At 45.9% G+C, this 23,472-nt stretch overlaps 1 protein-coding gene across 2 annotated transcripts in view; it reads right to left on the reverse strand.

The window, feature by feature from the left end:
- Positions 1-486: 486 nt before the first annotated feature.
- Positions 487-23,472, reverse strand: part of ramp1 (receptor activity modifying protein 1) — a 39,963-nt gene continuing 16,977 nt past the window's right edge. For both annotated transcript variants that reach the window (XM_015358571.2, XM_015358572.2), the window contains 2 exons: positions 23,212-23,350; positions 487-2,019 (listed from right to left, as the gene is read on the reverse strand). In XM_015358571.2, coding sequence (XP_015214057.1) covers positions 1,764-2,019; positions 23,212-23,350 — 395 coding nt within the window. In that variant the 3' untranslated portion in view covers positions 487-1,763. The remainder of the gene's footprint in view (positions 2,020-23,211; positions 23,351-23,472) is intronic.

The raw sequence follows: 23,472 nt of genomic DNA on the forward strand, positions 1-23,472 counted from the left end.
CATTATATTGGCTTCTTGTGATGCCAGAGTTCAATATTTTGAACTCTAATCATCTTTTCTTGAAGGACCTCAGGTAATCGGCTTTAACAACATGGCTGGAGAGTTTTGGAAACATTCACTCTGATCCCTGTTTGTAAAACCTCATGTTTAGCAAAATTAAACTTCTTTGCAAAATATCCAGGAAACCTCCCTTCACTTAATGCTGGTGTGGTGCTGTTTCCATCTGGATTTTCAAAGGCTTGCAACAAGGAGAGGTCACTGTCCAATCCACTGTTCAGCCAGTGAAATTTAATTGTTTAAGTGATTCTTTAGTACTGAATTCACCTCTGGATCTACTGTCCCACACTGTACAGCCAGCCTGACTGGAGAGACATCCTTTTGGCACTAGACTCCACATCTCTACACCAGGACAGAAACGCGTCTAGGCTCTGGCAATCAGCGAAGGATAGGGTTAGCAGTCTCTGTCAGAATAAACACACTTGCACATTCCAATTCAAAGAGCTTTATTGGCATGAGCAAATGAATTACAGTGTTCAGTGTGACTGAATGGCACAGTATGCACCATGTAAATCACTGGGGCTCTGTACATAAACACCACCATTCAAAAATGAGATTTTCTTGTGGGGGGGCAGAGGGGAATGGCTATCTGTACAGAACAGTCAGATATGCTGTTAAAACCCTTTTGCAATTATGAAAATGTCATCTGTGCTCTCCCCCTGACAGGTTTTTGATCATGGACATTTTTGTGTTCCAAGCAGACACAGCGCTGCTCCCTAGACTGGGGTGAACTCCTCTACACTCAAGGGGTGACATCACAACCAGTAACAGGAACAGCACTGCTGAGCCCTGTTCTATAATTACCCTTGGAATTGTTGCCATAGTTTGTACTTGGCACCTTTGAAACAAAGAAAGAATCTGAATGTTCTGCTGCTTGTGTAGAAAGAATACACTGGTGGGCACACATGCCCCAGCTGACAGGCACGTCCATGATCTCACACACACACACATCTGCACAGACATACCTTGTTAACAGACAAGATCAGCATTATAAAACTAACTGGCTTGCTTTCGTTGTGTTTTTAATTAAATTTCAAGTATGCCATAATAAAAAAGGATGTTGTTATTATTAGTATATGCAGCCCGTATCTTAGAGACTGATGCCTTCTGTTTGCACGAGGCTATTATCTTCAGCATCATTTTTGTTATCATTATTAGATATTTCCAAGTATCTGGTGCAATTCACTCTATGTCAATCGAAGGTGGTTGGTTTTCCTAGGACGTTTCAAAGAAAGTGCCACTTTTGACAAAGTACAACTGTCCCGTCTTTTAAAAAACTGAGGGTTCAGTGGAGGTTAGAGAGTGAGCCTCGCTGTGTGACCGCCGGGCAGTCCTATGCCAAGCAGCCCTCGCAGTGACAGACAGCTCTGTGCCATTACCTCTTCCCACGCTGGGTCAGGCTGCAGTGATGCACTGCAGAGACCGGAGTGCCACAGAACGTCCTCAGTGACGGGTAAGGAAAGGGCCGACTCCGCGTCCGAGACCCGTTTCCGAGCCTGCTGGTGGCCAGACGGATGTGGCTCTCAGTTCACCCCTCTCGGGGTCTCTCCTACTCTCTCCCCGCACTGCCTTAGGAGTGCAGTGTAGGATGCAACATGAGACAGTACATTCGCGTCACCCACAGTCTTCTTTTTTTTTTAGTGTGTATTGGACAGAAAAAAAGTATATACAGAGCCACCCCCGGGCGGCGGAGTGTCCGCGGGCGCCTACACGATGCCCTCGCTGCGCTTGCTCCGCCACACGACCAGGGCGGTCATGAGCAGCGTGACCAGGATGGGCACGGCGATGAAGGGGCCCAGGATGTTGTTGGGAGGGTCGCTGGGCAGCCGGCCGGAGAGGGAGCAGTTCTTGAAGTAGAGCCTGTGGATGCCGATGAAGAACTCGTCCACCAGCCGGTTGGGCCAGAAGCAGTTCATCTTCTGCGCGATCAGGTAGGTGCAGTTGGTCAGCTCGCCGTAGGACCTGCAGGAGACGACAGGACAGCATGAGCTTCCTGCTTCTAATGAATGATTCCTTTTCGCGTTTGATTTTTACAGCAATTTGTAGTTGGCCGTTCTGTGAGGAGGACCAGTAGATGATCTTGAAACTTGAAACTTGAACGACTCCAAATACACCTTACTCTAAGACTTCCGTCTTAAGTATTTACTTATTTTCTAATGACATTCCTGCCTTAAAAATGCAATCCACACTTTTCTCTACATTCAAATTTCAAAACATTAGAAGGTTTACAAACAAGGAGGAGGTCATTCAGTTCAGCAGGCTCATCTGCTAGTAGCCAATTAATCTGAGCATCTCATCCAGCTGTTTCTTGGAAGAAACCAGGATTCAAAAATGTTGCTGGATAGCTTGTTCCAGACTCCCACAAATTTGACAAATTTATTCATAACTCTGGAGATGTAGGGTGTTTTATCATTCTTTACGATACTTAGTAGAAGTGTCACAATTGTGATTATTGTGCCCTAAATACATCTCTGTTCTGCTGCCAGGAATTCTGTTAGACATCTCGTTCAGCAATTGACAAGAATAAGTGTGCAACCAAATGAAAAGATATCTGTCAGTAAATTGCAGGACTGGACAGGCCAGTATCACCGTGAACTCTGCTTGAGAGAGTGGTAAAACAGAACGCTCAGCAGCTGTGGTGACAAGTGATAACCAGGGCTACTGGCTCAGAATTAGCAGGGGTTTAGTGTTGCTACAGCCAATTTTAAATGGATCTGGCAAATGTAGACACTACTCTTACTCTATTCTTACCGTTTTAAAATGAAGGTTAGATTTACTCAGGTTTAGGATTAACATAAACATGAGCAGCTGTTACTGTTCTTCCCCAGCCAAGAATAAACCAGGAGCTGCTAATTATTTTACCACCACCAACACATGCAGCCACACATTGCTCCTTACATAAACAGCCCAGTTTCAACAAGGATCGTTCTTCTTAAGAAAAAAGACAACAAGGACAGCTTCCCAGGCTTTCCAGAAGATCTCAGGACTGTCCCTAAAGCTTTTGATGCAACCATTGAGGCGAAAGGATCGCCCTGTGCTGCTCAGAGAAGATTTCTCTCCTGCTGATTGAGCCAGAAGTTGAGTGGCACTTTGGACAGTCTAAATTCCCCAAAGGAAGTGCAGAAAACGAGGATAAGGTAATAAGAAAAACAATTCTTAACAGAAAAGCACAGAACATGATCAGCTTCCACACTGAAATGTGAAATTCCTAGGAACCATCTGTTTGGCCAAAGAAATATTACAATATCACTGTCAGAGACGGCAAAGTCAACGCCTTAACACAGGAATTAGACAAATTAAAAAAAAAAAGATTATAGGACGGCTCCTGTTTCAGAGTATATCACAAAATAAAAACCCCAGAGGTGAGGAAACCTCCTGAGTAGCTCTTACTTTCCTTTGGGTAGAACATCAGATCATATTCCTTATCAGATCCCTGCAGTTGTTTAAGAAATAATGAAAAGCTACATGTGCACATGATGGAATGTGGTAAGCATATTTAAATATTAAATACATGTTTAAATATCTCATCAGGCATGGCGGTAACTCCCAATACCATTATATGTAGACCACAGTATGTAATTTTGGACATACGGTACGTATACAGTATGTCATTTTCATATCAGGCCAGAGATCATTGTGGTTTCTGTAGCATTCAACACAAGAGAGCACATTACTCCCCAACCCCCACCCCCTGGATGTGACACCAGTCCATCACAGTAATCACCCCCCAGCAACACTGGTCTCCACTGCTACAGTAGTGAGGACTGGAGCAGCTGGGGTGAAGAAGCTTACTCAAAGTACAACAGTGTCTGCAGTATGAATATCATTTTCCGGGAATTTGCCCAGTCTTGGTTTTTTGATATTCTGAAAATCTCAGGATAAGACTGAAAAATCCCTCTGGGATGATATTTTTGATATTGTTGGACTGTACTATGTTGTGAATAGTTTCATCAAACACAAAGAGTTGATACTTGACTATCATTTTAAAAGCATTTTTTTTCTCCAAGAAATATATTTTAATACCTGGGAGATCTCATAAAAAAACGAATCTCATGGACATGCAAATGCTGGTCTGTTTCCTAGTCGGAAATCTCTGTTTTCATACCCCTCGGCAGGCAACCATAAGACTCATTTGCACAAACCCCACTCAAGAGGAAGCAGATCTTTGGATAATGACAGTAACTTCCCATGCTCAGAACATTTCCCCTCAACAAGACAAAACAGACGTTCACATTTTGAAACCAATGAGCGAAAGAGAGAGTCAATGAGAGACAACGTAAAGTGAAACGAGCAGCACGTGTCTTCAAGCCACTGTGGCTAAATTATGCTCCCACAGCTGTACTCTACATTGTCATAAATCCTGTACATCACTAAATCAATCTTATCTCATACTGTATAATGCACATTTGCCCTTTATTTTCTATAAAATCTAATCTTTCAGTCTTAAATCATCATATTTGTCGATTTGTAAATAACTAATTAGCTCCCATAACAGTAGCAGTCACACTGTTGTAAAGAAACACGTGACATTTCTCATCAAATCAAGATCCCACATTATAAAAAGGAGGATAAATATCAAATCTTACATAAAGAATTGCCCACTCATTCCTTTAAAGTAACGACAAATACTAATATTATTTTTAATTTTAATTTCCTTCAGAGCCCCTCTCTTCATTATAACAGTGGTGTAAATTAGGAAACAGGCTGGCAGGAGAGTCAGGTATCATTCTTCTTCCCCAGCGGGGCTCTGCGCTGAACACAAGGAAACCCCTCGACTGCCGGACTAACAGGCGCTGGGGGGGGCTTTTTTCCCCACAGCAGGATGAGCTCTGCGCTGCCTGAGCGGGACTCTCGTCACCTCGCGGGCCGTCGGCGGCTCTGCCAGGCTCTGGCAGGCAGGCGGAGCAAATGACCGAATGGGCTAGACTTCCGATCCGCGGCAGCAGTATTGCTATGAGGCAGCTCAGCTCTAGAATGGGTGTTGTACAGGCTTGCATGACGTGGTCTAATCAGAGAGATCTGGGGGAAAATGAGTTACAACAAGCATGAAAAGGAATGTAGGCAGCTCGGAGGAGTGGCTGCCTCAGAGCTCCTTGGTCCCGGGTTTGATTCCGGGATTGCGGAGCCTTCTAGGTGGATAAAGGTGAGTCAGACTCAGGTGGTTCTGAAAGCAGGGCACAGGCGTTGTTTTCTTAGTGTTTTCAGGTTTCCCCTTAAGGCATGCTGATTAGGTTAGTGTGTTCGTGTATGCGTGACCGCGCATGTGCATGTGTGTGCACACGTGATCATGTGTGGGCCCTGCCATGGACTGGTCTCCTATCCAGGACGCAGTCCTCACCTTGTGCCTCCTGGGATAGGCTCAACCCTTACCCCTTCCTCATGCTGGATGAGTGAGAAGTAAACTGGTGTATAATCTGCTGGAAGGTTTACTGAAAGTAAGCTATTCATTCACATGTGCGTTTAATTCCTGGGTTAGATCTGGTTAGATTTGACTTTCCTTTGTTTTTACACCAACTGAGAACTGTTTCTAGCAGTTTGGAGTTAATGGAGGTGTGGCTGGCTGTGGTTGTGACTCCAGCATCTTTCTCAGGATAGAACAGGTCATCAGGTCACCTGCTACGCCTTGCAAACCCCTGACGTCAATCTGCTACACCCGTCAGCCAGAGGAACAAACTCTCCGCCTTGGATCCACACTTTGAATTCAGGAGGAACAAATAAAAGTTTATTCAATGCTGAAAGGAGAAGAAAGGCAAAACAACGTTTCAGCTGTGGAGCCTTCTTCTCCATACAGACGCTGTGGAAGGCTCCACAGCCAAAACAGTGTTTACGTTCTTCTCTTTTCAACGTGGAATAAACCTTTACCTGTTCCTTTACAGCCTACGCATGCTAACTCAGCTGCCCACTTGAACTACTTTGAATTCATGCCCACTCTAGGGATTACTGCGCTGTAATCCACTTTGAAAGTGAGTTCTGTCCAAAACCAGCTACACTTGGAATACAGCCTTTTAGCAGCAGATCTGAGCTAACTCCTGGCTGTTTGTTTCCAGAGCTGTTTTCTGGCTTGGAGAGAGGAATCCTGCAGCCTCCCCGACTCTCAGGGCCCGGGGTCCTCTTCGGTGTTCACTGACTGTCGTGGGGGGGGCGTCAGTTTGAAGGCTCATGGGAGAGAGGCGCTGGCAGCTCTGGGTGGCACATGTCTACAGGGTGAAAGGAGTCCTTAGCCATACACTCGAAATTTCCACCAAGTCTCTTCTCATGCATATTAATGGGAGACTTAAAATAGAGCTGAACACCAGGCTCTGCCCAGAACCTGTGTAGGAGACGGGACTTGGCGCTGACAGCATGGTCACAGAGCAGCGGGGAATTATTCCCTGTGCACACATCCCCTCGGGGCTTCATAGTTTTTCTGCAATCTTTTAAATCTCCTGCCAGGAAATCTGAGTTTAGCAATCTAATAACTTTAAAAACACAATTCAGAAAGAATGAGAAAGTCATGTAGTCTCTGAGCCTGTGTCACTGTGTCATTCTTATTCTGATTATTTAAGAGATCTGGGGCAGATTGTATGTTATTAGCGGTCTTCTAAATGAACCTAATGATATGCATACATGCAAAGGGCATTTGATGAAGTTTTGTGAACTTCCAACAGTTTATATCAATGGATTTTCAATTCTCTTTTAAAAAAAAAATAACCTCACACGTCCGCACACCTTTATGAATCCACTGATTATAAAATCTGGGGAAAACGGGCTCTTTCTTATGTCTGTATAGCAGGTTAGTTAACTCATGGGCTGTGCAAGCAGCGCTACCAGTGTAGGTCTGGGTCTGGTCTGGTCAGTACTGGCACAGGAGACCTCTGTGGAAAAGCCAGTTGCTGTGATAAGTAGTGGGCCAGTAGGTGGTGATCGTCCCTCTGGACCACTATATTTCCAAGGCTGTCGAAATGAGTCAAGCCAGTGCCCGAAGTTGGTCAGGGCGTGGTCGTTCTGCCCCTGAGGGGCGAGGGTGGAGCAGAAACGGGATCTGGCAGGGGGAGAACGGAGTCGGGGCAGAAGAAGTCCGGTGAAAGAGGGGGACCGGAGAGGGTGAGTGGATAAATATAGAGAAAGGGAGGAAGAGGAAAGACCCTGCGGATTTCTAGGCGAGCCGGAGTTCTAGGTGAACTGGCGCAGGTCCCCCCATGTGGCTTAGCACAGGCAGGGCAAAAGAGGAAGTAGTGAGAGCACTGCTCGCCCTGATCTCCTATTACAGATGCAAGCTTTGCCAGTGCTAACCAGAGAGCAAATTACGCAATGCATCTAAGTGATATGGATGTCCGGACCAGCCAAGCAGTCCAAATACCACCGATGACAAGGATGGCCACGGCCGTTCACATGCGTTCGTGAATCGGCAATCGCACACACTCGCCCCTGGTCAGGGCTGGGGTGGCTCCACTCCCACTTGCATGGACACGCCGCCATGTACTGATCAAGCGATCAGTTCTAAAGAGAAATCGATGCCCAGCAGTTTGTTCAGTCCTCCAGCCTCTCCGAGTCACGATTTTTGTTGAGCCACTTTCTGGTTTTTGTTTTGCTGCATAGCAAGAAGAGTCTCTCCAGTGCAGTGGGCTAGGATGACAAGGACCTCTCGTTGCATAAATACAGAAAACCCATTCTGTCACAGCTACAGGATCATCAAAGCCAAAACGTCTAACGTCAGACTAGCAGAAAAGACGCCAGTGAACCTGAGATCCGAGAGGTGCACGTGTATCATGCTGGAATCCGGTAAGGAACGGGGCCTGTGTCCTCTGTCACCAATGACTCACTGAATCTGATGGTGTGTCAGTAAGCGCTGGCAAATAAGACTTCAGAGAGAGTGCCATCCCCTGACAGGACTGACAGCCAGTCAGGATAAATAGGTTTCCTCTGTGCTTGGAGTTCACTTAGCCCAGAGCTTGTAATTTCTTTAAAGGGAGAAAATGCTCAGCTATACCACATACAGTACAGTAGATCTCTCTTACTCTACACCGATGCATTTGGGGGAAAATGTATTATTGTCCAGGCTTTAAAACCCAAATCTTCTTCCCCTGATTAATGTAAGACTGGTGCACGTCAGTACAACATCCAGCCGAGGGCCATACCCTTACAAAAAGTCAAACATCCACAGTGTTTGAAGCATCAAGCTTTCAAATCCGAACTTTCAGAAATGCCCCAAAAAAGTTTTAATTGCAGAGGGGATCAGAAAGAGGAAGAGTTTTCCAAGTGGCACTGCTCTGTACCATTCCAAGTCTGCCGTGAAGCTTATCTGAATGAGCCTGTTGACTTTAACACTTTGTTTTGCTGAAAAAAGGCTCTTCGAAAGCAAACCATCCCCATTCCTGTACCTACAGGACACTAGGAAGAATGAATTTCCTAGGCAGACTGCATGGAATTGTCGCATGTGCCAGCATGCCTCTGCGGGTCACAGCTCTGCTACACCGTGCCGTGAGACCCTGTGGAGATGAGGTGTGGTGGGAAGAAAGGCAACCCAGCCAGTCAGCTCTGCTCTGGATGTTTTCTTAAGATCCCTGCCAGTCTGGGAATCGGGGCTTGATCCCAGCCTCTCCCCTGCAGTTAGCTGGAAAAGGGAATGTGCTGGAATGTGAGAACAAGCCTCTCCTGCCCCCTGAGAACAGATAATCAGGGCTTTTTACAGAGCACTACACATACCGGAGAAAGAGCCAGAAAGGCAGCATTTCCAGAGACGTAGATGATGCAAACTCTTGGATGTACCTAAGCAGAACGTAGGAGGACCATAGCAACGGCTATAAACATTTTTCAGTGAAAGATCACCAGGCAACAACAGGTTTCCAGCGCCAAGCCTAACCCTCACCTGCAGCAGTCACCTGTATGGCCGGGAGTGGGGAGAAACCGTAGAGGCAGTGCACTCGCAGAGGAGCAGACCCTGCAGAGTACAGGACATGAAGGCTGGTCCTATGCTAGTGACACCCAGGAAAGCCACAATACCCCCTCCACCAAGGGTTTATTAGGGAAAACAGGTTTGTGAAAAATGATGGAAAAAGCCAAGCCAATTAGTGTTGCCTATAATTATATAAATTCAGTGTCCTACTTCAGCCTCATTGAAAATGCTGTGCACAATTTTGGTCAGTTTGTTCCAAAGAATGTTCCTGCAGTGGAATCCAGCAGAGAAGAGCATCCAGATACATTCTGGGACTGCAGGGAAATCCCTGATTGGGGACCTTATTAATAATTATTAATTATTATTATTATGAAAATGTCACCGAGGGAATGCAAAACACTTATCACACATAACATATCGTGTATGGTCCCTGTAACCTTTAAGCAGTGAGTCACCCTAATTAATTCCATCAGCAAATAATACACTTGGTGTCTTCATCTTGGCCACAAATATTCCTTCTTTCATCCTGTTTTTCTTTGCTTACTTAGTGAATGCTTCTTTCCGAGACAGCCCCGTGTCTGAAACTTCTGAATCACATTCAATTATAGTCCCAAGCAGCAACAACATTATGTATTTTATATATATAAATCCCATTGTGATAACAACAAGAACATACAACGATTCAATATGGGGAAAAAAATACAAAAAAATAAATGTGCTATTTTGAAATGCACAGATGTAAGTCAGGTGCAAGCTGGCCGTTTGATGAGAGCAATTAATGTTTCTGGTACATTCTGACGGCTCTTGATTGTTATGAAGCACTCAGTTGCTCGTTTATCACAATGGTAACATGAAACAGCAGACTGTGGACATTTGTAATGTCAGATTCAAAATAAATCATAATCACATTCTGCTAGCTCTGCTTTACCAGGTGGTCTTATTTTGTCCAAGAGCTGCAGGCATGCTCTGCAACAGTTAGTTATTGCACCCAATTAGCTTATACTAATCAGGAGAGATTTTCTCAGAACGTTCTCTTGTACTATCTGAGAAGACGTACCTCTGCTGTACCTTGCTTTTACAGCATGCATTGAGTCAAGAAAAGTAAAAGCACAAAGCTGAAGGCAACACTAAATAATAAAAAATAATTTAGCTGTGTAACTTAGTTGTACAGTGCTACATAACTCAGACTGTTAGTGCGTTAGCAAAGTATTCTTCGAAATCTCCAGCTTACAATGGAACAGTCCCCAAACTTGTTAAAGAATGAAGGCAAGGGACAGGCGGCATTCCTTGCGCTCACAGAGGTGGAAACCATCATATGCCTCAGAGATGACCTCTGTGCCATCGCTGCAATGCAATTAATTTGGATATTCAAACCAAGCAGACTGCGGTCTGATGGCAGGGCTTCGGTGCAGACCAGAGTGCTCCCGGCTGTCACACGCACTTCACAGAAATGTGTTGGGGTTTTTTTTTTGCCCCGATTATGGTTTTTTTCAGCCATTATTCAAATGTGCTGGACTGCCAGCCCACACAAACTGCATAGCAAGTGTTGGAAATGCGCTGCCCTAATGTACATGATAAACAGCATGGAGAGGGCACCATGGTGTCTGGGCCTATTAGTGTGGCAGCCCACTGTGAAAATGTACTGTGATCGGTTGAGCTTGCTCCTACTGCTCCACCTCAGTCCCGATACAACACCATCACATCGTGACAATGCTGCTCAGGGGGGTGTCATAAAAGTGGGGGCTCTGGAAACGGGGACCCCAATCTGTTTTACTCCCCGCTGCATCAGTACAAGCTGCACAGAGCTTCAGGAAGCCCTTTGTTGTTTTGCTATTAATCAAGTTATCATGGCGAAAACAAAGAGCTCAGAGAAGATTAATTGCAAACTCACTGGCCCATTATTCCTATTTTAGTTTACATCTTTCCTAGAGGTCAGAAAAATGAAAAATAACTTCCTCAGCATCGCAACATCAAAAATTCAACATTTTAGTATGTCTTAAAAACTCATACATCAGAGCCCCGAATGATTTATATGACATTCTGGGATTTATTGCTATGTTTTCTATTCAAGAGGAAGAAAAACTACATAAACAGAATGTGGTGCCAAAAATTCAAAGAAAAATAAGGACCGTAATTATTCCATCTATCAAACGCATAATATTTCCACTGATTGAGTGCTAAGGCAGCTATAGTCTCCCAGCTCAGTATCATCAGAATGACAGTTTTTAGTGTTGTAGTGTTAGCCAGCTGTGTTTCCCCAGCGACTGGGAGGACAGTGACATGCTGTGTGCACAGCATGACGATGCTGCCCATCACCAGAGCAGTAGAGAGGACAGATCTGGTCCTGAATGAAAAGGCAATCCGGCCCCTTTGCTAATGCACCAACATCAGCAGTGCAGAGACAACCTGTCAAATTGACTGATTGACTGAATACCCCCACCATCACCACCACCACAGGCTCCTGCACAGTCACTGGTGAAGCAGACAAGACAAATGCCATCAGGCTCTCTGTCCCATGAGCCTCCTGTGAGGCATGCAGCACTGGGCCGAGCGGTGGCTCTGTGGCTCAGGATCTGTGCCTGTGACTGGGAGGTTGCCGGTTCGAATCCTGCAGTTGGCAGAGGAATCCTACTCTGTTGGGCCCCTGAGCAAGGCCCTTAACCCCAACTGCTCCAGGGGCGCTGTACAATGGCTGACCTTGTGCACTGACCCCAAGCTTTTCTCCCTGTCTGTGTCTCATAGAGAGCAAGCTGGGGTCTGCGAAAAGATGAATTCTTAATGCAAGAAATTAAAGCAACATTATCAACATTATTTTTATTTATCACTGACAGATACAGGGAAATTCCTGGCAAATAAGATGTGCTGTTATATACTTGGAAGTTGCAGATCACTAAACCGCTTCCTTCTGAGCAACCCAAGATGTTTCCAGTGTCGTCACCTTGGGGATTTGTCTTGACTGACACCATGTACAGCTCCAGCAGATCAGCTGAGTGCACAGAGAAATCAAGACATGGAGACATCGGGGACAGTCTCGTGCTCACTCACTCTCCCCTTTGCAAAAAGAGTTGTGCACTCGTTACTACAACTATAAGTGGCACTTAATCACACGCTTTTCCAAGGCTAAGAATCTTGAGCAGTATGCTACCACAGTATTAGAACTACGCTTTAATATAATTGTAAGATGAGCAAGGAATTCACAAAAGAGATCTGCCTTCCATTACATGTTTAATAGCGGCTGCCTTCTGCTGGGTATTCTGACAGCCTGTGTAATTATTTATTGATCCCTACGAGAGCGATAATGATAAATGTAATAAATAATGATGGTAAAATGATATAACATGATAAAACACAAAGGAGTGGCTTACAGTAGTCTTATCCTAAGACACTAAGCTTTAAAATAAACTAAACAAAATGAAGCACATATTTCCCACACTAATTTACTGTATTTACACAGATGTTAGGCTAGACACGTACCAGCATTCCAAGAGGCAATTTAAAGCAGCCTTATAAAATCACTGAGGAATCTTATTTGGTAATATGGAATTTCAGCAGCATGCAAATGTTTAAATAAAGGAAAATGATCATCGTTAAGCAGTTTCAATCACAACAGGGTAGGGTACCCTGTACGTTTTATTTTCAAGCCACACCCTAGAAACATTTTAAAGAAGAATTTAAAAAGCCCTAGTGATGAACCAAATAAATTGGGCTCAATTCGATTACAATGCTACAGTAGCTTTGGTAATCCCCCCAAATGCAGTCCAGCATTCAATTGAATTTGGCACAATTTCATTGCTTTCTTACACAGTATCTTTTGTACACCGCAGTGCAGTGTGATGAAACACAAACCACACAACTGAAGCAATGGAGTAAGTACTGTACCTCCTGCAGGTAGGAAACAACTGTGACTCAAGACTTAAGTCAAAGATGCTGCTCCACACTGCTCTAACAGGCAAAGGAGTTATGTATCAGAATTGGCTTCTCCTGCTTTTTGTACTGTGCTGTGACAGAGGAGCTGATGTTTGACTGATAAACCCCTTTCAACCGAAGTATTTAAATCATCCTGCAGCACAGCCAGTCAGGTACTTGTTGATGCACAGAGGAACTCCTAATTACTTTAAGGCACTCTGAAATACTTCAATTATCTTCCTATATCCTGAGTATATTTTACTATTAAAATACTGGTGAATGTGAACAGTTCACACACCAATCACTTAAAATCAAATGACATGGAAACACTATCAGCTGCCTGACCTGTGCAAAATATCCACATCAGATGTCCTGTCACTTTGCACCATAGGAAAAAAATTCGAATGCACTTCTGCTGACTGAGGGTCTATCTGTGAAAAAAGCCCTTTGTCCCAATCCTAAATAATCATTCCTTTCCTGTTCCGAGTCAAATCCTGGTTTCCAGATTTCGGTTCTGCGACTACAGTAGTTTCACATCAAGGGGCGCCCCACATAAGTGAGTAAAAAGCAATCTAGCTTTTTCAGAACACATAAGGGAAACGTTCGCTTTCCCGTGAAAAACGGCAGTAATTAGTCAGATCATTAAACAGAACCCTGCCTGGGGACTCCGGAGAAAGAGAGAGATGAGCGAGTAACTTGAAGACCCGGGGTCTTTAGCTCAGGCTGACTCAAACATTGATACGTACGCTGTCTCACTTCAGGCCTCCTGTGAGCACAAAGCCGTGTCAAACTTCATTGCGTGTGCCGGACCGTCTGAAACGGCAGCTGGTACTCAGCTGGCTTGCAGTTATAATCTGGTCGTGATAGTATGCATACCATGCCTTTCTTTTTCTCAGTTCCCAGCTAAGGGTTTCAAGGGCGTGCTAATGCAGTCAGGGCAATGAAAGATGAAATAGAATTCAAACGCCCCGAGGTTTCACAATTTGATCAATCCTTCGAAAGAAAAAGAATAGGAGGGCTTCTGTTCCGAAGAGGCTGTACCGTGTAATCCAGCTGTCTCCCCGCGTGGAGGAGTGTGCACGTGTCTTTGAATGTATATCAAGTAACAACACTCCTTCTGTTTCTTCAGAAGCCCGTGGAGCTCCCATGCAGTCAGCAGTAATGGGATTAAAGTCATTGTGTCTGTGTTTCGCAGTCATTAAGCATCCTTCAGGTGCGTAAAAACCAGAGATGAGATTATACCCTAGGGCCACACTGGCACCAGATCACACAACGTCCAGCCACTGGGAGATCCAGTGATCCAACGCCACTCCAGCGGGTTCTCTACTGCAGAGACACGAACCAGAACTCTCACACGACACACGCGAGAATGATCAGGCGGAGAAACTCCAGCGCCTCAATGCTCAGGTTCTCTGAATTCATGCACAAACGAGTCCTGGATAGCAAATATTACAGGACCAGTGACTTAAAATAACAGGCTTCGGAATTTTTCTGCATAGCAGAATATCAAGTTAAATGTGATCAAAGGGATCAGCATTCCATCGCAGGCCTCGGATCTCGACACCCACATGAACAAAAATCATTCGGAGCCATAGCTGACTTTTTTTTTTTAAAGTATTTTCCCGCGGACAAAGCATCCCGGAGCTGCGCTAAGAGGTGGGTGACCCCGGGGTCCCCTCTCTGTGCGTTTCCACTTTCCTTCACGTCACACATGTACAAGAAAACACAGAAGTTTTTTTAATTGTTCTTAGAACCAGCAAATAGCCCGAGAAATCTCCAGCCAAGCACACTTCTGCCTCCTGCTTCTCTCCGTTTACAGACAGCTTGCTGACCGCTGATCACCATCATCATCATCATCATCATTATTATTATTATGCAGACAATTCTGAGAACATGCAGCCCACTGAACCTGCACACTCCCTACACTTGACACTACCAGTCTGTTTCTTTAATGTTCGCTTCAGAGCATGAAGAGAACCCCTAGTGACAGCAGCCTGAGACCCCACAGCTACAATCGGAACCATTTTCCACAGCCGCGGCCATCGCGTGAACCCTGCATACTGACTGCCAGGCCCCAGACCGCAGCACCCCTGTTAGTTCCACCAAATAGCGTTCCGGCTTATTTCGCAGACTCCCGGAGCGTCACAGAAGGCCTCACGGCACAGCCCGGCACCCAGCAGCTGGGCATCTTCAGCTGTGGGGTTTTTCCTTAAAACTCCGACATATCAGTGAAACCGGCAACGTGAAAGACATTTTGTACTGTCTCGTCTCTCTGCCCCGGGTGGCGGAGATGAGGGGGGTGGGGGTGTCCGATCACAGGGCATAAAAACTTGATCTAAAAATGGCAAAGCGGGTAAAGACGGTCATGGCTCCAGACACTCGTTAGACAAGACCTCCTTCTGGCCACAGACTGGAAGTGACCAGCAAGGTGGACAGAGCTGAACCGCTGTCCAGGGAAAGGGCTTATCCAGGCAGTGGGAACGGCCAGAAAAACGTCTCTTACCAGTGTGAAAACCCCACTTTCCACTCCAGGCACACCCTCACTCCGAGTCAGAGAAAGAAAGGACAAAAAGGAAAAAGATTTCCCGGTTTGTTAGTGACAGGCCCTGGGGATGCCAACCCTTCCCAGAATTCAAGCACTTCTTGTCAATACAGAACACCAACCAGCACGCAGGCCCACATTCAACGCCTACTAAATTTGCTCCTAAATTTTGTGTTTTATAAGACAAAAAACGCAATTACCTGTTAGATAATTCCTTCAGGATGCTAAATGAACCGCCCTTGTAGACAATTTTAATGTTTGTTATTGATGTTCGAACACGTTTCCCTTTTCAACAAAGTGTCAGAGCATTGTAGCAGAAGGTAACACTTCATGACAACAGTCCAGAGTGAGTGAGTACAATCTCACTGGAGAAAGTGCCATTTAAACAATGTGCTCCATGGATTAAGTCACCAAAATAAAAAACTGCCTGTGTGCACTTAACTACTTATTATCTTTCCACAACACTATGCATTATTAAAGGGGCTGACAGGATTACTTGATTCAGGGACTCTCAATGCTCAGCATAAATATTTTAATCACTGTTTTCACGCTTCAGCACAGGGGACCTGAGACACCTTGTTCTTCATGAGCTGTTGAGCACAAGCACTAAAAACACATAGGTGTGTTCACTGCAAAGAAACGCATGCTGATTCCACAGCAGACCCTGCCCGTCTGAACACTACTTAAGGACAGTGGCAATTGTCCAGCTACATTCCTGGGCTTGAAGGCATGACATACACCAACAGGCTAACATACCTGAATAGTCTGCACTGTTCAAGACTAAAAAGATTCAGGTCCTTTATTAAAATCACTGACAAAGTCAACCCAGCAGGCTTGTTGAGGACCAACAACCAAGCACAAACCAAGGGGCACAAGGGGAATCTATGTGGAAGTGCATTACAGTATTTTACAGCACGGTACTTTGTTACACAAATTGGAGTGGGAGTGTGGAGCAATCTACCCAGCCATGTTGTCAAAGCCAATACCCCGCTTTCCTTCAAGAAACAGCCCGATGAGCCAAGAAAAGGGCTGCATGGGCTGGACAGCCGCCTCTCATTTAGAAACTCTCTTGTGTTCCAACGCCCTGTTATCACTTCACAGCTCACAGTCTGCAGCACAGCCTGTTTAAAACGAAACCAACACTCAATCGCATCTTCCTGTTTTTGAGAGATAGGAACTGGTTAGAAATGGAGACAAGGCGTGTCCCCCTGCCCCATTTAATGGCTGCATGCAGCAGGGATAGCAGTTGCCAAACCGCAAAAGTGAGACGACTTGAGGGAGGAATCTGGATTGGTCAGGCAAGCAAGTAGGAGTGCCCAGAAGATGTGAGGAAAAGCCATCTTGGACACCTGCTGCTGTACATTCACAGCTTTCAGCAGCTGATCGTCTTCCCAGGATCTGTGCTCTGGAGGTGCCCCACTGCTGGGTCCCTATCTACAGAGCAGCAATGCCATTAGAGCAAGGAAAGCTTTTTAGTGCACCTTTGCTGCAGACAGTGAAAAGAAGCCCCACAACAGCCAAGGACTCACTCACTCACACACACACACACACACACACACACACACACACACACACACACACACAATCCCTTCAGTTGATTTCTACATGCATGTGGCAGGATGGAAAGATGGGCATTGTGCGTAGGGATATTAATTAGCACTTGCCATTTCATAGAACTTGGGCGGAGGAAACATCTTATGATTTTCCCCTCTGCCTTTTGTCCAGCCAAAGTCAATGTCTGCAGCCTTGGGCAGTGGAACTGTCTTGCAAGGCGCAGGCTTGTAGGCAGCTATATGCCTTTATGACAGAGAATATGTACTGTGCAATACTCTATCTGTGCAACTCCTAATTGAGGCAGGCTGGCCCACACAAACCACATGGGGCCAACAACACTTCCACACGCAACTGGAGTGCCAGGTAGCCCCGCGGTATTTCATGAACTTAATCAAAGATGAACTGCGTGGAATTAGCCCCAGGAGTGAAGTTAATAGGGGATCATGAAGAAGCTGCTCCAGAAATGAAAGAAGCAGTCTGATTTGGCTTCGACAGAGATCCCTCCATGCCTTAAGTCACCACTGCCCAGCCTAAAAAACACAGAGCAGGAGGCGCATCTTTACACAAAGGGTGGTGAGAGTGGGGAACAAGCAGCCAAGTTGTGTAGTTGAAGCCAATTGGCCGGCTTTCATCAAGAGACAGCTGGATCGGATTCACAGATCAATTTGCTACAAATGACCAGACAGGTAAGATGGGTCAAATGGCCTCTCGTTTGTAACTACTGTAGTCCTTACGTGCAGTGCTGAGGGAGGCACTACAAAGAATAGGAGCAACCTTTCTCCCAACACCAAACAGAGGCTGCAGGGAAGATCTCTTGTCCCCAAGGGAGGATCTTGGAGATGGGCTGGGTCAGAGGTGGCGACTGCACTGGGGACAAGACAGGTGGGGGGCAGGTGAGCTCTGCAAGACAGCAGCTGGGCGGGTGGCACGAGAAACCCACAGGTATGGGCACAGGCAGGGCGCAGGGCGAAAACACAGGGCATCTCAAGGCGTGTCCTGTCAGACTCTGTAGGCAACATGACCCCGCGATGATGATGTGTTGTGTATGTGTGTACTATGAGAAGGAGGTCAGATAGCAGTGACACACACAGATGAAAGCAAAATCAACTCTATTATTGCCATTATTACACTCAGAATGCACCTCAGATTGCACGACCTCTTTTGTCCCAGTGCTCCTGTGGGCACTGACTCACATTCTCATAAATGTACGAGATCAGTCAAGGCCACAGCAAGATAAAGTCTCAATAACCGAGGGTTGAACTTCTTGCACTGTGTTTCTGCAGTTGCTGGGAGATATGAGCTGAAGCTGAGTTTAAGGCACAGCTATGTTGTGGTGGTTTCTTTCAATTACACTGATGACACGTTACGTTACGAGACATCATCACACATCCAGGCGTTCCCAGCCGATTATCCCAGACAAATTCTGCGAAAACTGAATCTTGGAATCACAGAGCACCAGGCAGGATTAAGAGAATACTGCTGCCCTCCCTGTACTTGAGGCCGATCTGTGATAGAACCACAGGGAAGCAGAATCTCACCGACATCTCTTAGGTAAAACCTGCAATTGCAGAACAACATGCAAACTCCACACAGACAGACAATTCCAAACCATCGTGGAGATCTGAGGCCTCGGCAGGTCACTCAACACCGCCACCTCACCACGCCACTCGGAGGTCGTCGGATTAGGCGTGAAAACATTTTTAACCTGTCTGTAATGGAAATTTGAGCTACTTTTTCATCCATCCATTCAATTTCTAACTCTAACGGCTTTATTCAATACAGGGTTGCAGGGGGAGCCGGAGCCTATCCCAGCAAGCAATGGGCACAAGGCAGGATCACCCTGAATGGATCGCCTGTCCGTCGCGGCGCGCCGCACAGACATGCACACACTATCACCAGGCCTCGTTTTCTCAGAAGTCAATTCACCTACTACAAGGCCTTTAATCTATGGAAGGAAAGCAGAGCACCCGGAAGAAACGCAAGGTAAGCATGGCAAAGCCGAACAAAATCTTTGATTCCTCCAATTTCATCCTATAAGACCTGAAATGTGAAACATCTTTGGGTTAATATTCTTGCTGGCACAAATAATCATGGTTTGTGAAAGCAGTTCTAAGGTTTCGTTGGAAACTGAGATTAACAGTGGCATTTCTTTTTATTTCCTTGGAACTGACATTTCCCGGCACAATATTTTCCATCAAGAGCAAAAGTGAGAATTCGAGTTCGGTGCCCAGCCGGTGTTATGAAAGAGTGTTTACTCATACGCTGGAGGGCAAGACCCAGGCAGAAAGTTAGAACATGAAGTTAATAAAATGAGAACCTGTGGGGTTTTTAGCAGCTCTAAAAATCGTATACAGCTCCTTACAGAAAGGAACTAGCGAGTCAGTTTTCGATAACGTGACTGGATAGCTTGTTCCAGGCTCCCACAACCCTGCTCAGAGTGTAAAGCTCTCCTGCAATTGTAGTAAAACCATTAGCCTTACGCATGAGCTGCTCCATACCATCGTATGCATACTGAAGATACGCAAACTACCGGATAGGACTGTGTTTGTGCCTGCTGGGTGCTGTATTGCAAAACAGCTCTGGATATCCCTGTCACCAGAATTGATCAAGGCAGATAAAAGGTGACTCTGAGTGCTGAGAGCCTGATACCTTGTCCGCCTCTCTGCAATCAGAGACAGATGGCCCCCCATGTCTGCCCTGGCCAGCGTCAGCGGTGTCTGCTTACAGAACAGTGTCATGACACAGGGCTGCTGTCCCTGCGCACTCTGGAGTCCAGACATAAGGAGTGCCCTCCTGCACCAACAAGAAAGGACAGAGACTTAGGATATTTGCACAAGGCCGGACATGAAATGGATCAAACTGCTATGCAAGAGGAGTTTTAGATCGACCCTGTTGGGAGTTTTTATGTTTTTTGTTTTATTTTGGGGGAAAACAAACAGGTTTTTATCCAAATACTGCTCAGAATGATTGCCAAGATAAAATGCTACATATAAACAACAGTATTCAAAAAGATTAAATAAAATTCACAACTTCGCCAACATCCCGACAGATGACCTTTAATGTAGACAAGTGCCGGGTTTTGCACGCAGGTAGTAAAAACAAAGTATAAATACCAAATTGGAAAAGCTGAGCTCAAAGGGGCTACTCATGAAAAAGACTGAGGTGTTTAGATTGACTTATTTCCATATTCTACACAATACAGGGAAACGATTAAAAAGGCAAACAAAATGCTGGTATACAGTATATACTGTAGCTAAGGTAGGCAGAGAATTTAAAAACTGGATGTTCTCTTAAAAATGAACAGCTAACATACTAGCCAGGCTTCATTTAGTGTCCTGTGTGCAATTGTGGTCAGCATGTTATCACCATGAAAATACACCGCTCTGCTATCAGTTCACAGTCCATCTACCAGACACTGTACATTTCAGGGCTTAAGTCCCACACTGATAAGAAACTGAATCTTTATAGTCTTGAGCAGAGAAGGGTAACCTGAAACAACTATTCAAAATCCTCAAAGACACTAACAAATTCAACCCAGCAGATTTCATCTGAATGAGCAGTGAAACATGAACCAGAGGGCACAAGTGGGAACTACGCGAGAAGCTAAGAACAGGAGACGCTTCTTTACCCAAAGGGTTGTAGGGGTCTGGAACAAGCCGCCCAGCCATGTTGTTAAAGTCAGTAACCTGGCTACATTAATGGCTGGATGCATTAACTACTAACTACCAAATGCAAAAGGCCTCCTCTCATCTGCAACGTCTTTTATTTCTTGCAGCATGAATTCAGACGGGTTGTTCAGAGTCTGTGGGAGTTCTGGAGGTCAAAGACTGCAGAAGGCCTCTTTGTCTTGGGCAGCAGCACCAGCAAACCCAGGGGCCAGGGCCCCAGGAATGAGGAAGTGACCAGGCGTCCTCTCTGCAGCACAGGCTCTGAGGTGGGGAGGCCTGTGGGTTCCCGGAATAAACAGATGGGACTGTACTGTATGTTCATGGGGAGGGGGAGGAGAACAGTTTCGGAGTGCAACACGGTACCTCACAGAAACACAAAGTCGCCACGCGGGTCAGGCTGCTGCTGTCACTGCACGCCCCTGAGGCCGCTCGGCCTGCTGGGTAACACAGCACTGGCCTGTTCAAACCACCGCCCTCCACGCCAAGCAGGTTCCATTCGAACACGAACAGTGCTGACGTCTTGGAAACAGGGAAAAACCCCGACATATCTGTACTTCCAAAAACCCCTAGGCCACACGTCTGACACAGAGCACAGGCCCGACAAGAAGCTGACGGGGGTCTCTCTGCACAAGCTGCTTCTTACTTCTGAGCACACTGCTCCAACGTGTTTCAGCTTGCGCTCTTTTCCCTGTCAAATTTCAAGTTCAGGTTTCAAGCTCAAACTGGCGCCTACATCAGAAGACACTCTCAGCCCCTAGCAGCCTCTTCATTATACTGTATCTCAAGAGAGCTGCCAAAAAAAAAACACAGACTAAGCAAAAGCCAGTTTTTAAAAAAGCAGTCAAGCACTTATTCTCTCAAATTGTCAAATAGAATTCTCACAAATATTCTCTTGCCTGCCGTGCCTCTTGAAAAATTGTGACGTTTGGCAGAAGCCAAGCCATCACGAGCCAAGTGTCCGCCATCATTCAGAGTCACAGAAAGGGCAGCAAATGGGCGAAACCTAGTGGCACCTCTTTACCTAGTGGAGGAGCGCAGTGGGGGGCAGATTAAGGGAGCACACGCCGCAGGATGTTGTCTGGGTGTTGTGTCAGTGGGGGGGACAGCCCTTCCTGTACAAAAATAGAACTTTGCATGTCAAAACAGGCAGGCGGTTTCTGTGGAAAAACAGAGCTCTGTATTAAGGTGCATTAAGTATCAGGTGCATTTGTTCCAGCCCAGTAAAATTGCCTGTAGAGGTCAGAAGTCGGGTTTCGGTACACCGAAACAAAGCTGCAGGTAAAAGGAGGGTGCTGTGCTAAAAACACAGGTTCCTGTTTGTTCAGGCTGCTCTTACTGCGATTGGAGCTGCCTATGTCAGCACTGTTCCATGTTCGCCCCTCTTGAGGAAGACACAGCGGACAACTACAGCTCGGATTGGGAATTCTTTCAAATAATCGGAATGGTCTAAAATTACTTTCTCTCCTGGGAGAACAACTGCGCCGAAAAAGTTTTCTGCTCTCTCCATTACTCCTGAGATGTAATCAGAACACTGCAGATGAGAACCGAAAAGCAGTCCACTGGCCTCTCTCTTTGCCCTGCCGTACTTACTGTATATGTGCAATAGCACACAGACAGACGTGCAATTATGCTTCATGACGCACAGCGTGCTTTTGGCGACAGCCCATGAGGTTGTAGACCAGATCCGCGCTTTCTTTTATTGGCGTGAAAGGTTGAAAAGGTGGAGGTTTCAAAGGGAAAAGGACAAGAATCCGGAAGGGCAGTGTGTGTGGGGAGGAAACAGCCCAGGGAAAATTACTTTTGCTTTTTCACTTGTCCCCCCTGGAATGAGCTCAAGAACCCTGTGCTATTATTGCTATCATCTTTTCCAAAGAAACAATAAGGACTTGTTTGTCCAGTCCCCTGCCCAGCCCAGAGCTGAAAGAATCCAGGATGCACGGGTTTAGTGCGTTTAATGTTTTACTAGCCAGGTCTCTGAGTAACAACCTGTACCTAAGCATTGAATCTCTTTAGCATTGGTCTCTACTCAATGTCACGGCAGGGACACTAAAAACACAACAGCCACATCAACTAACGCGCACAGTCGATTAACCATCACATTTTGTAATTCCAGTCTTCCTCTGGTTCACTGGCCATCCACCGTTTCCTGCTGATCTCCTCTGTTACCCAGCTGGCCAGACACGCAGTGCTCACCCAGCAGGTTCACCCAGCGCAGCTGGTTTGAAGGGTGGTGATAAAAACATTAAAGAACCGCAGCCTCAATAATGCAAAGTCACCTATCGACCTTAGCCTCTGCAAGACAGAAAGGGACCTTAGAGAAGAAAGCTAGAGAGCAAAGACAGCCCACAATGCTCCCATCATTTGCATCCAATTAACAACAAATGCAGCTGGGCAAACCGTAGACGTAGGCTCATTTCCTAAACCCAAACCAGTACAAAGGAAAACAAATGGTCCACACTATAGGGAAGTTCCTGAAATTTATAATCGCCTCCAGTTAAAGAAGTATGAAAATTAAATAAATACGAGAAGATCAAGAGAGATGCCCGTGACAGTCCTGCAAAGCTTATTCTGAAAGTGCCCCCGGTAGGCGGCCAGTGCAGGTCTCTTACTCCACAGTGTCCTCCCAGTTGCACCAGTAGCCCGGGTCCAGGGCCTCCATGTCGAACGTGAACTTGGCCAGGCAGTGCTCCTCGATGGCGTGCACGTAGAAGGCCTCGTCGCACGCCGTCACCGAGATGAAGTGATGAGCTGCAAAAGGACAAGAAGTTACGTCAGGAGCTTTGACAGCACGGGGTGGAGGAGGGGGAGACACTGCCCCTTCACCGTGCTGTTGCATATCAGTATTTTGAAGGATAAGGAAGACAATTTCA

This window comes from Lepisosteus oculatus, chromosome 12, assembly GCF_040954835.1.
Source record: "Lepisosteus oculatus isolate fLepOcu1 chromosome 12, fLepOcu1.hap2, whole genome shotgun sequence".
Taxonomy (NCBI): Eukaryota; Metazoa; Chordata; class Actinopteri; order Semionotiformes; family Lepisosteidae; genus Lepisosteus; species Lepisosteus oculatus.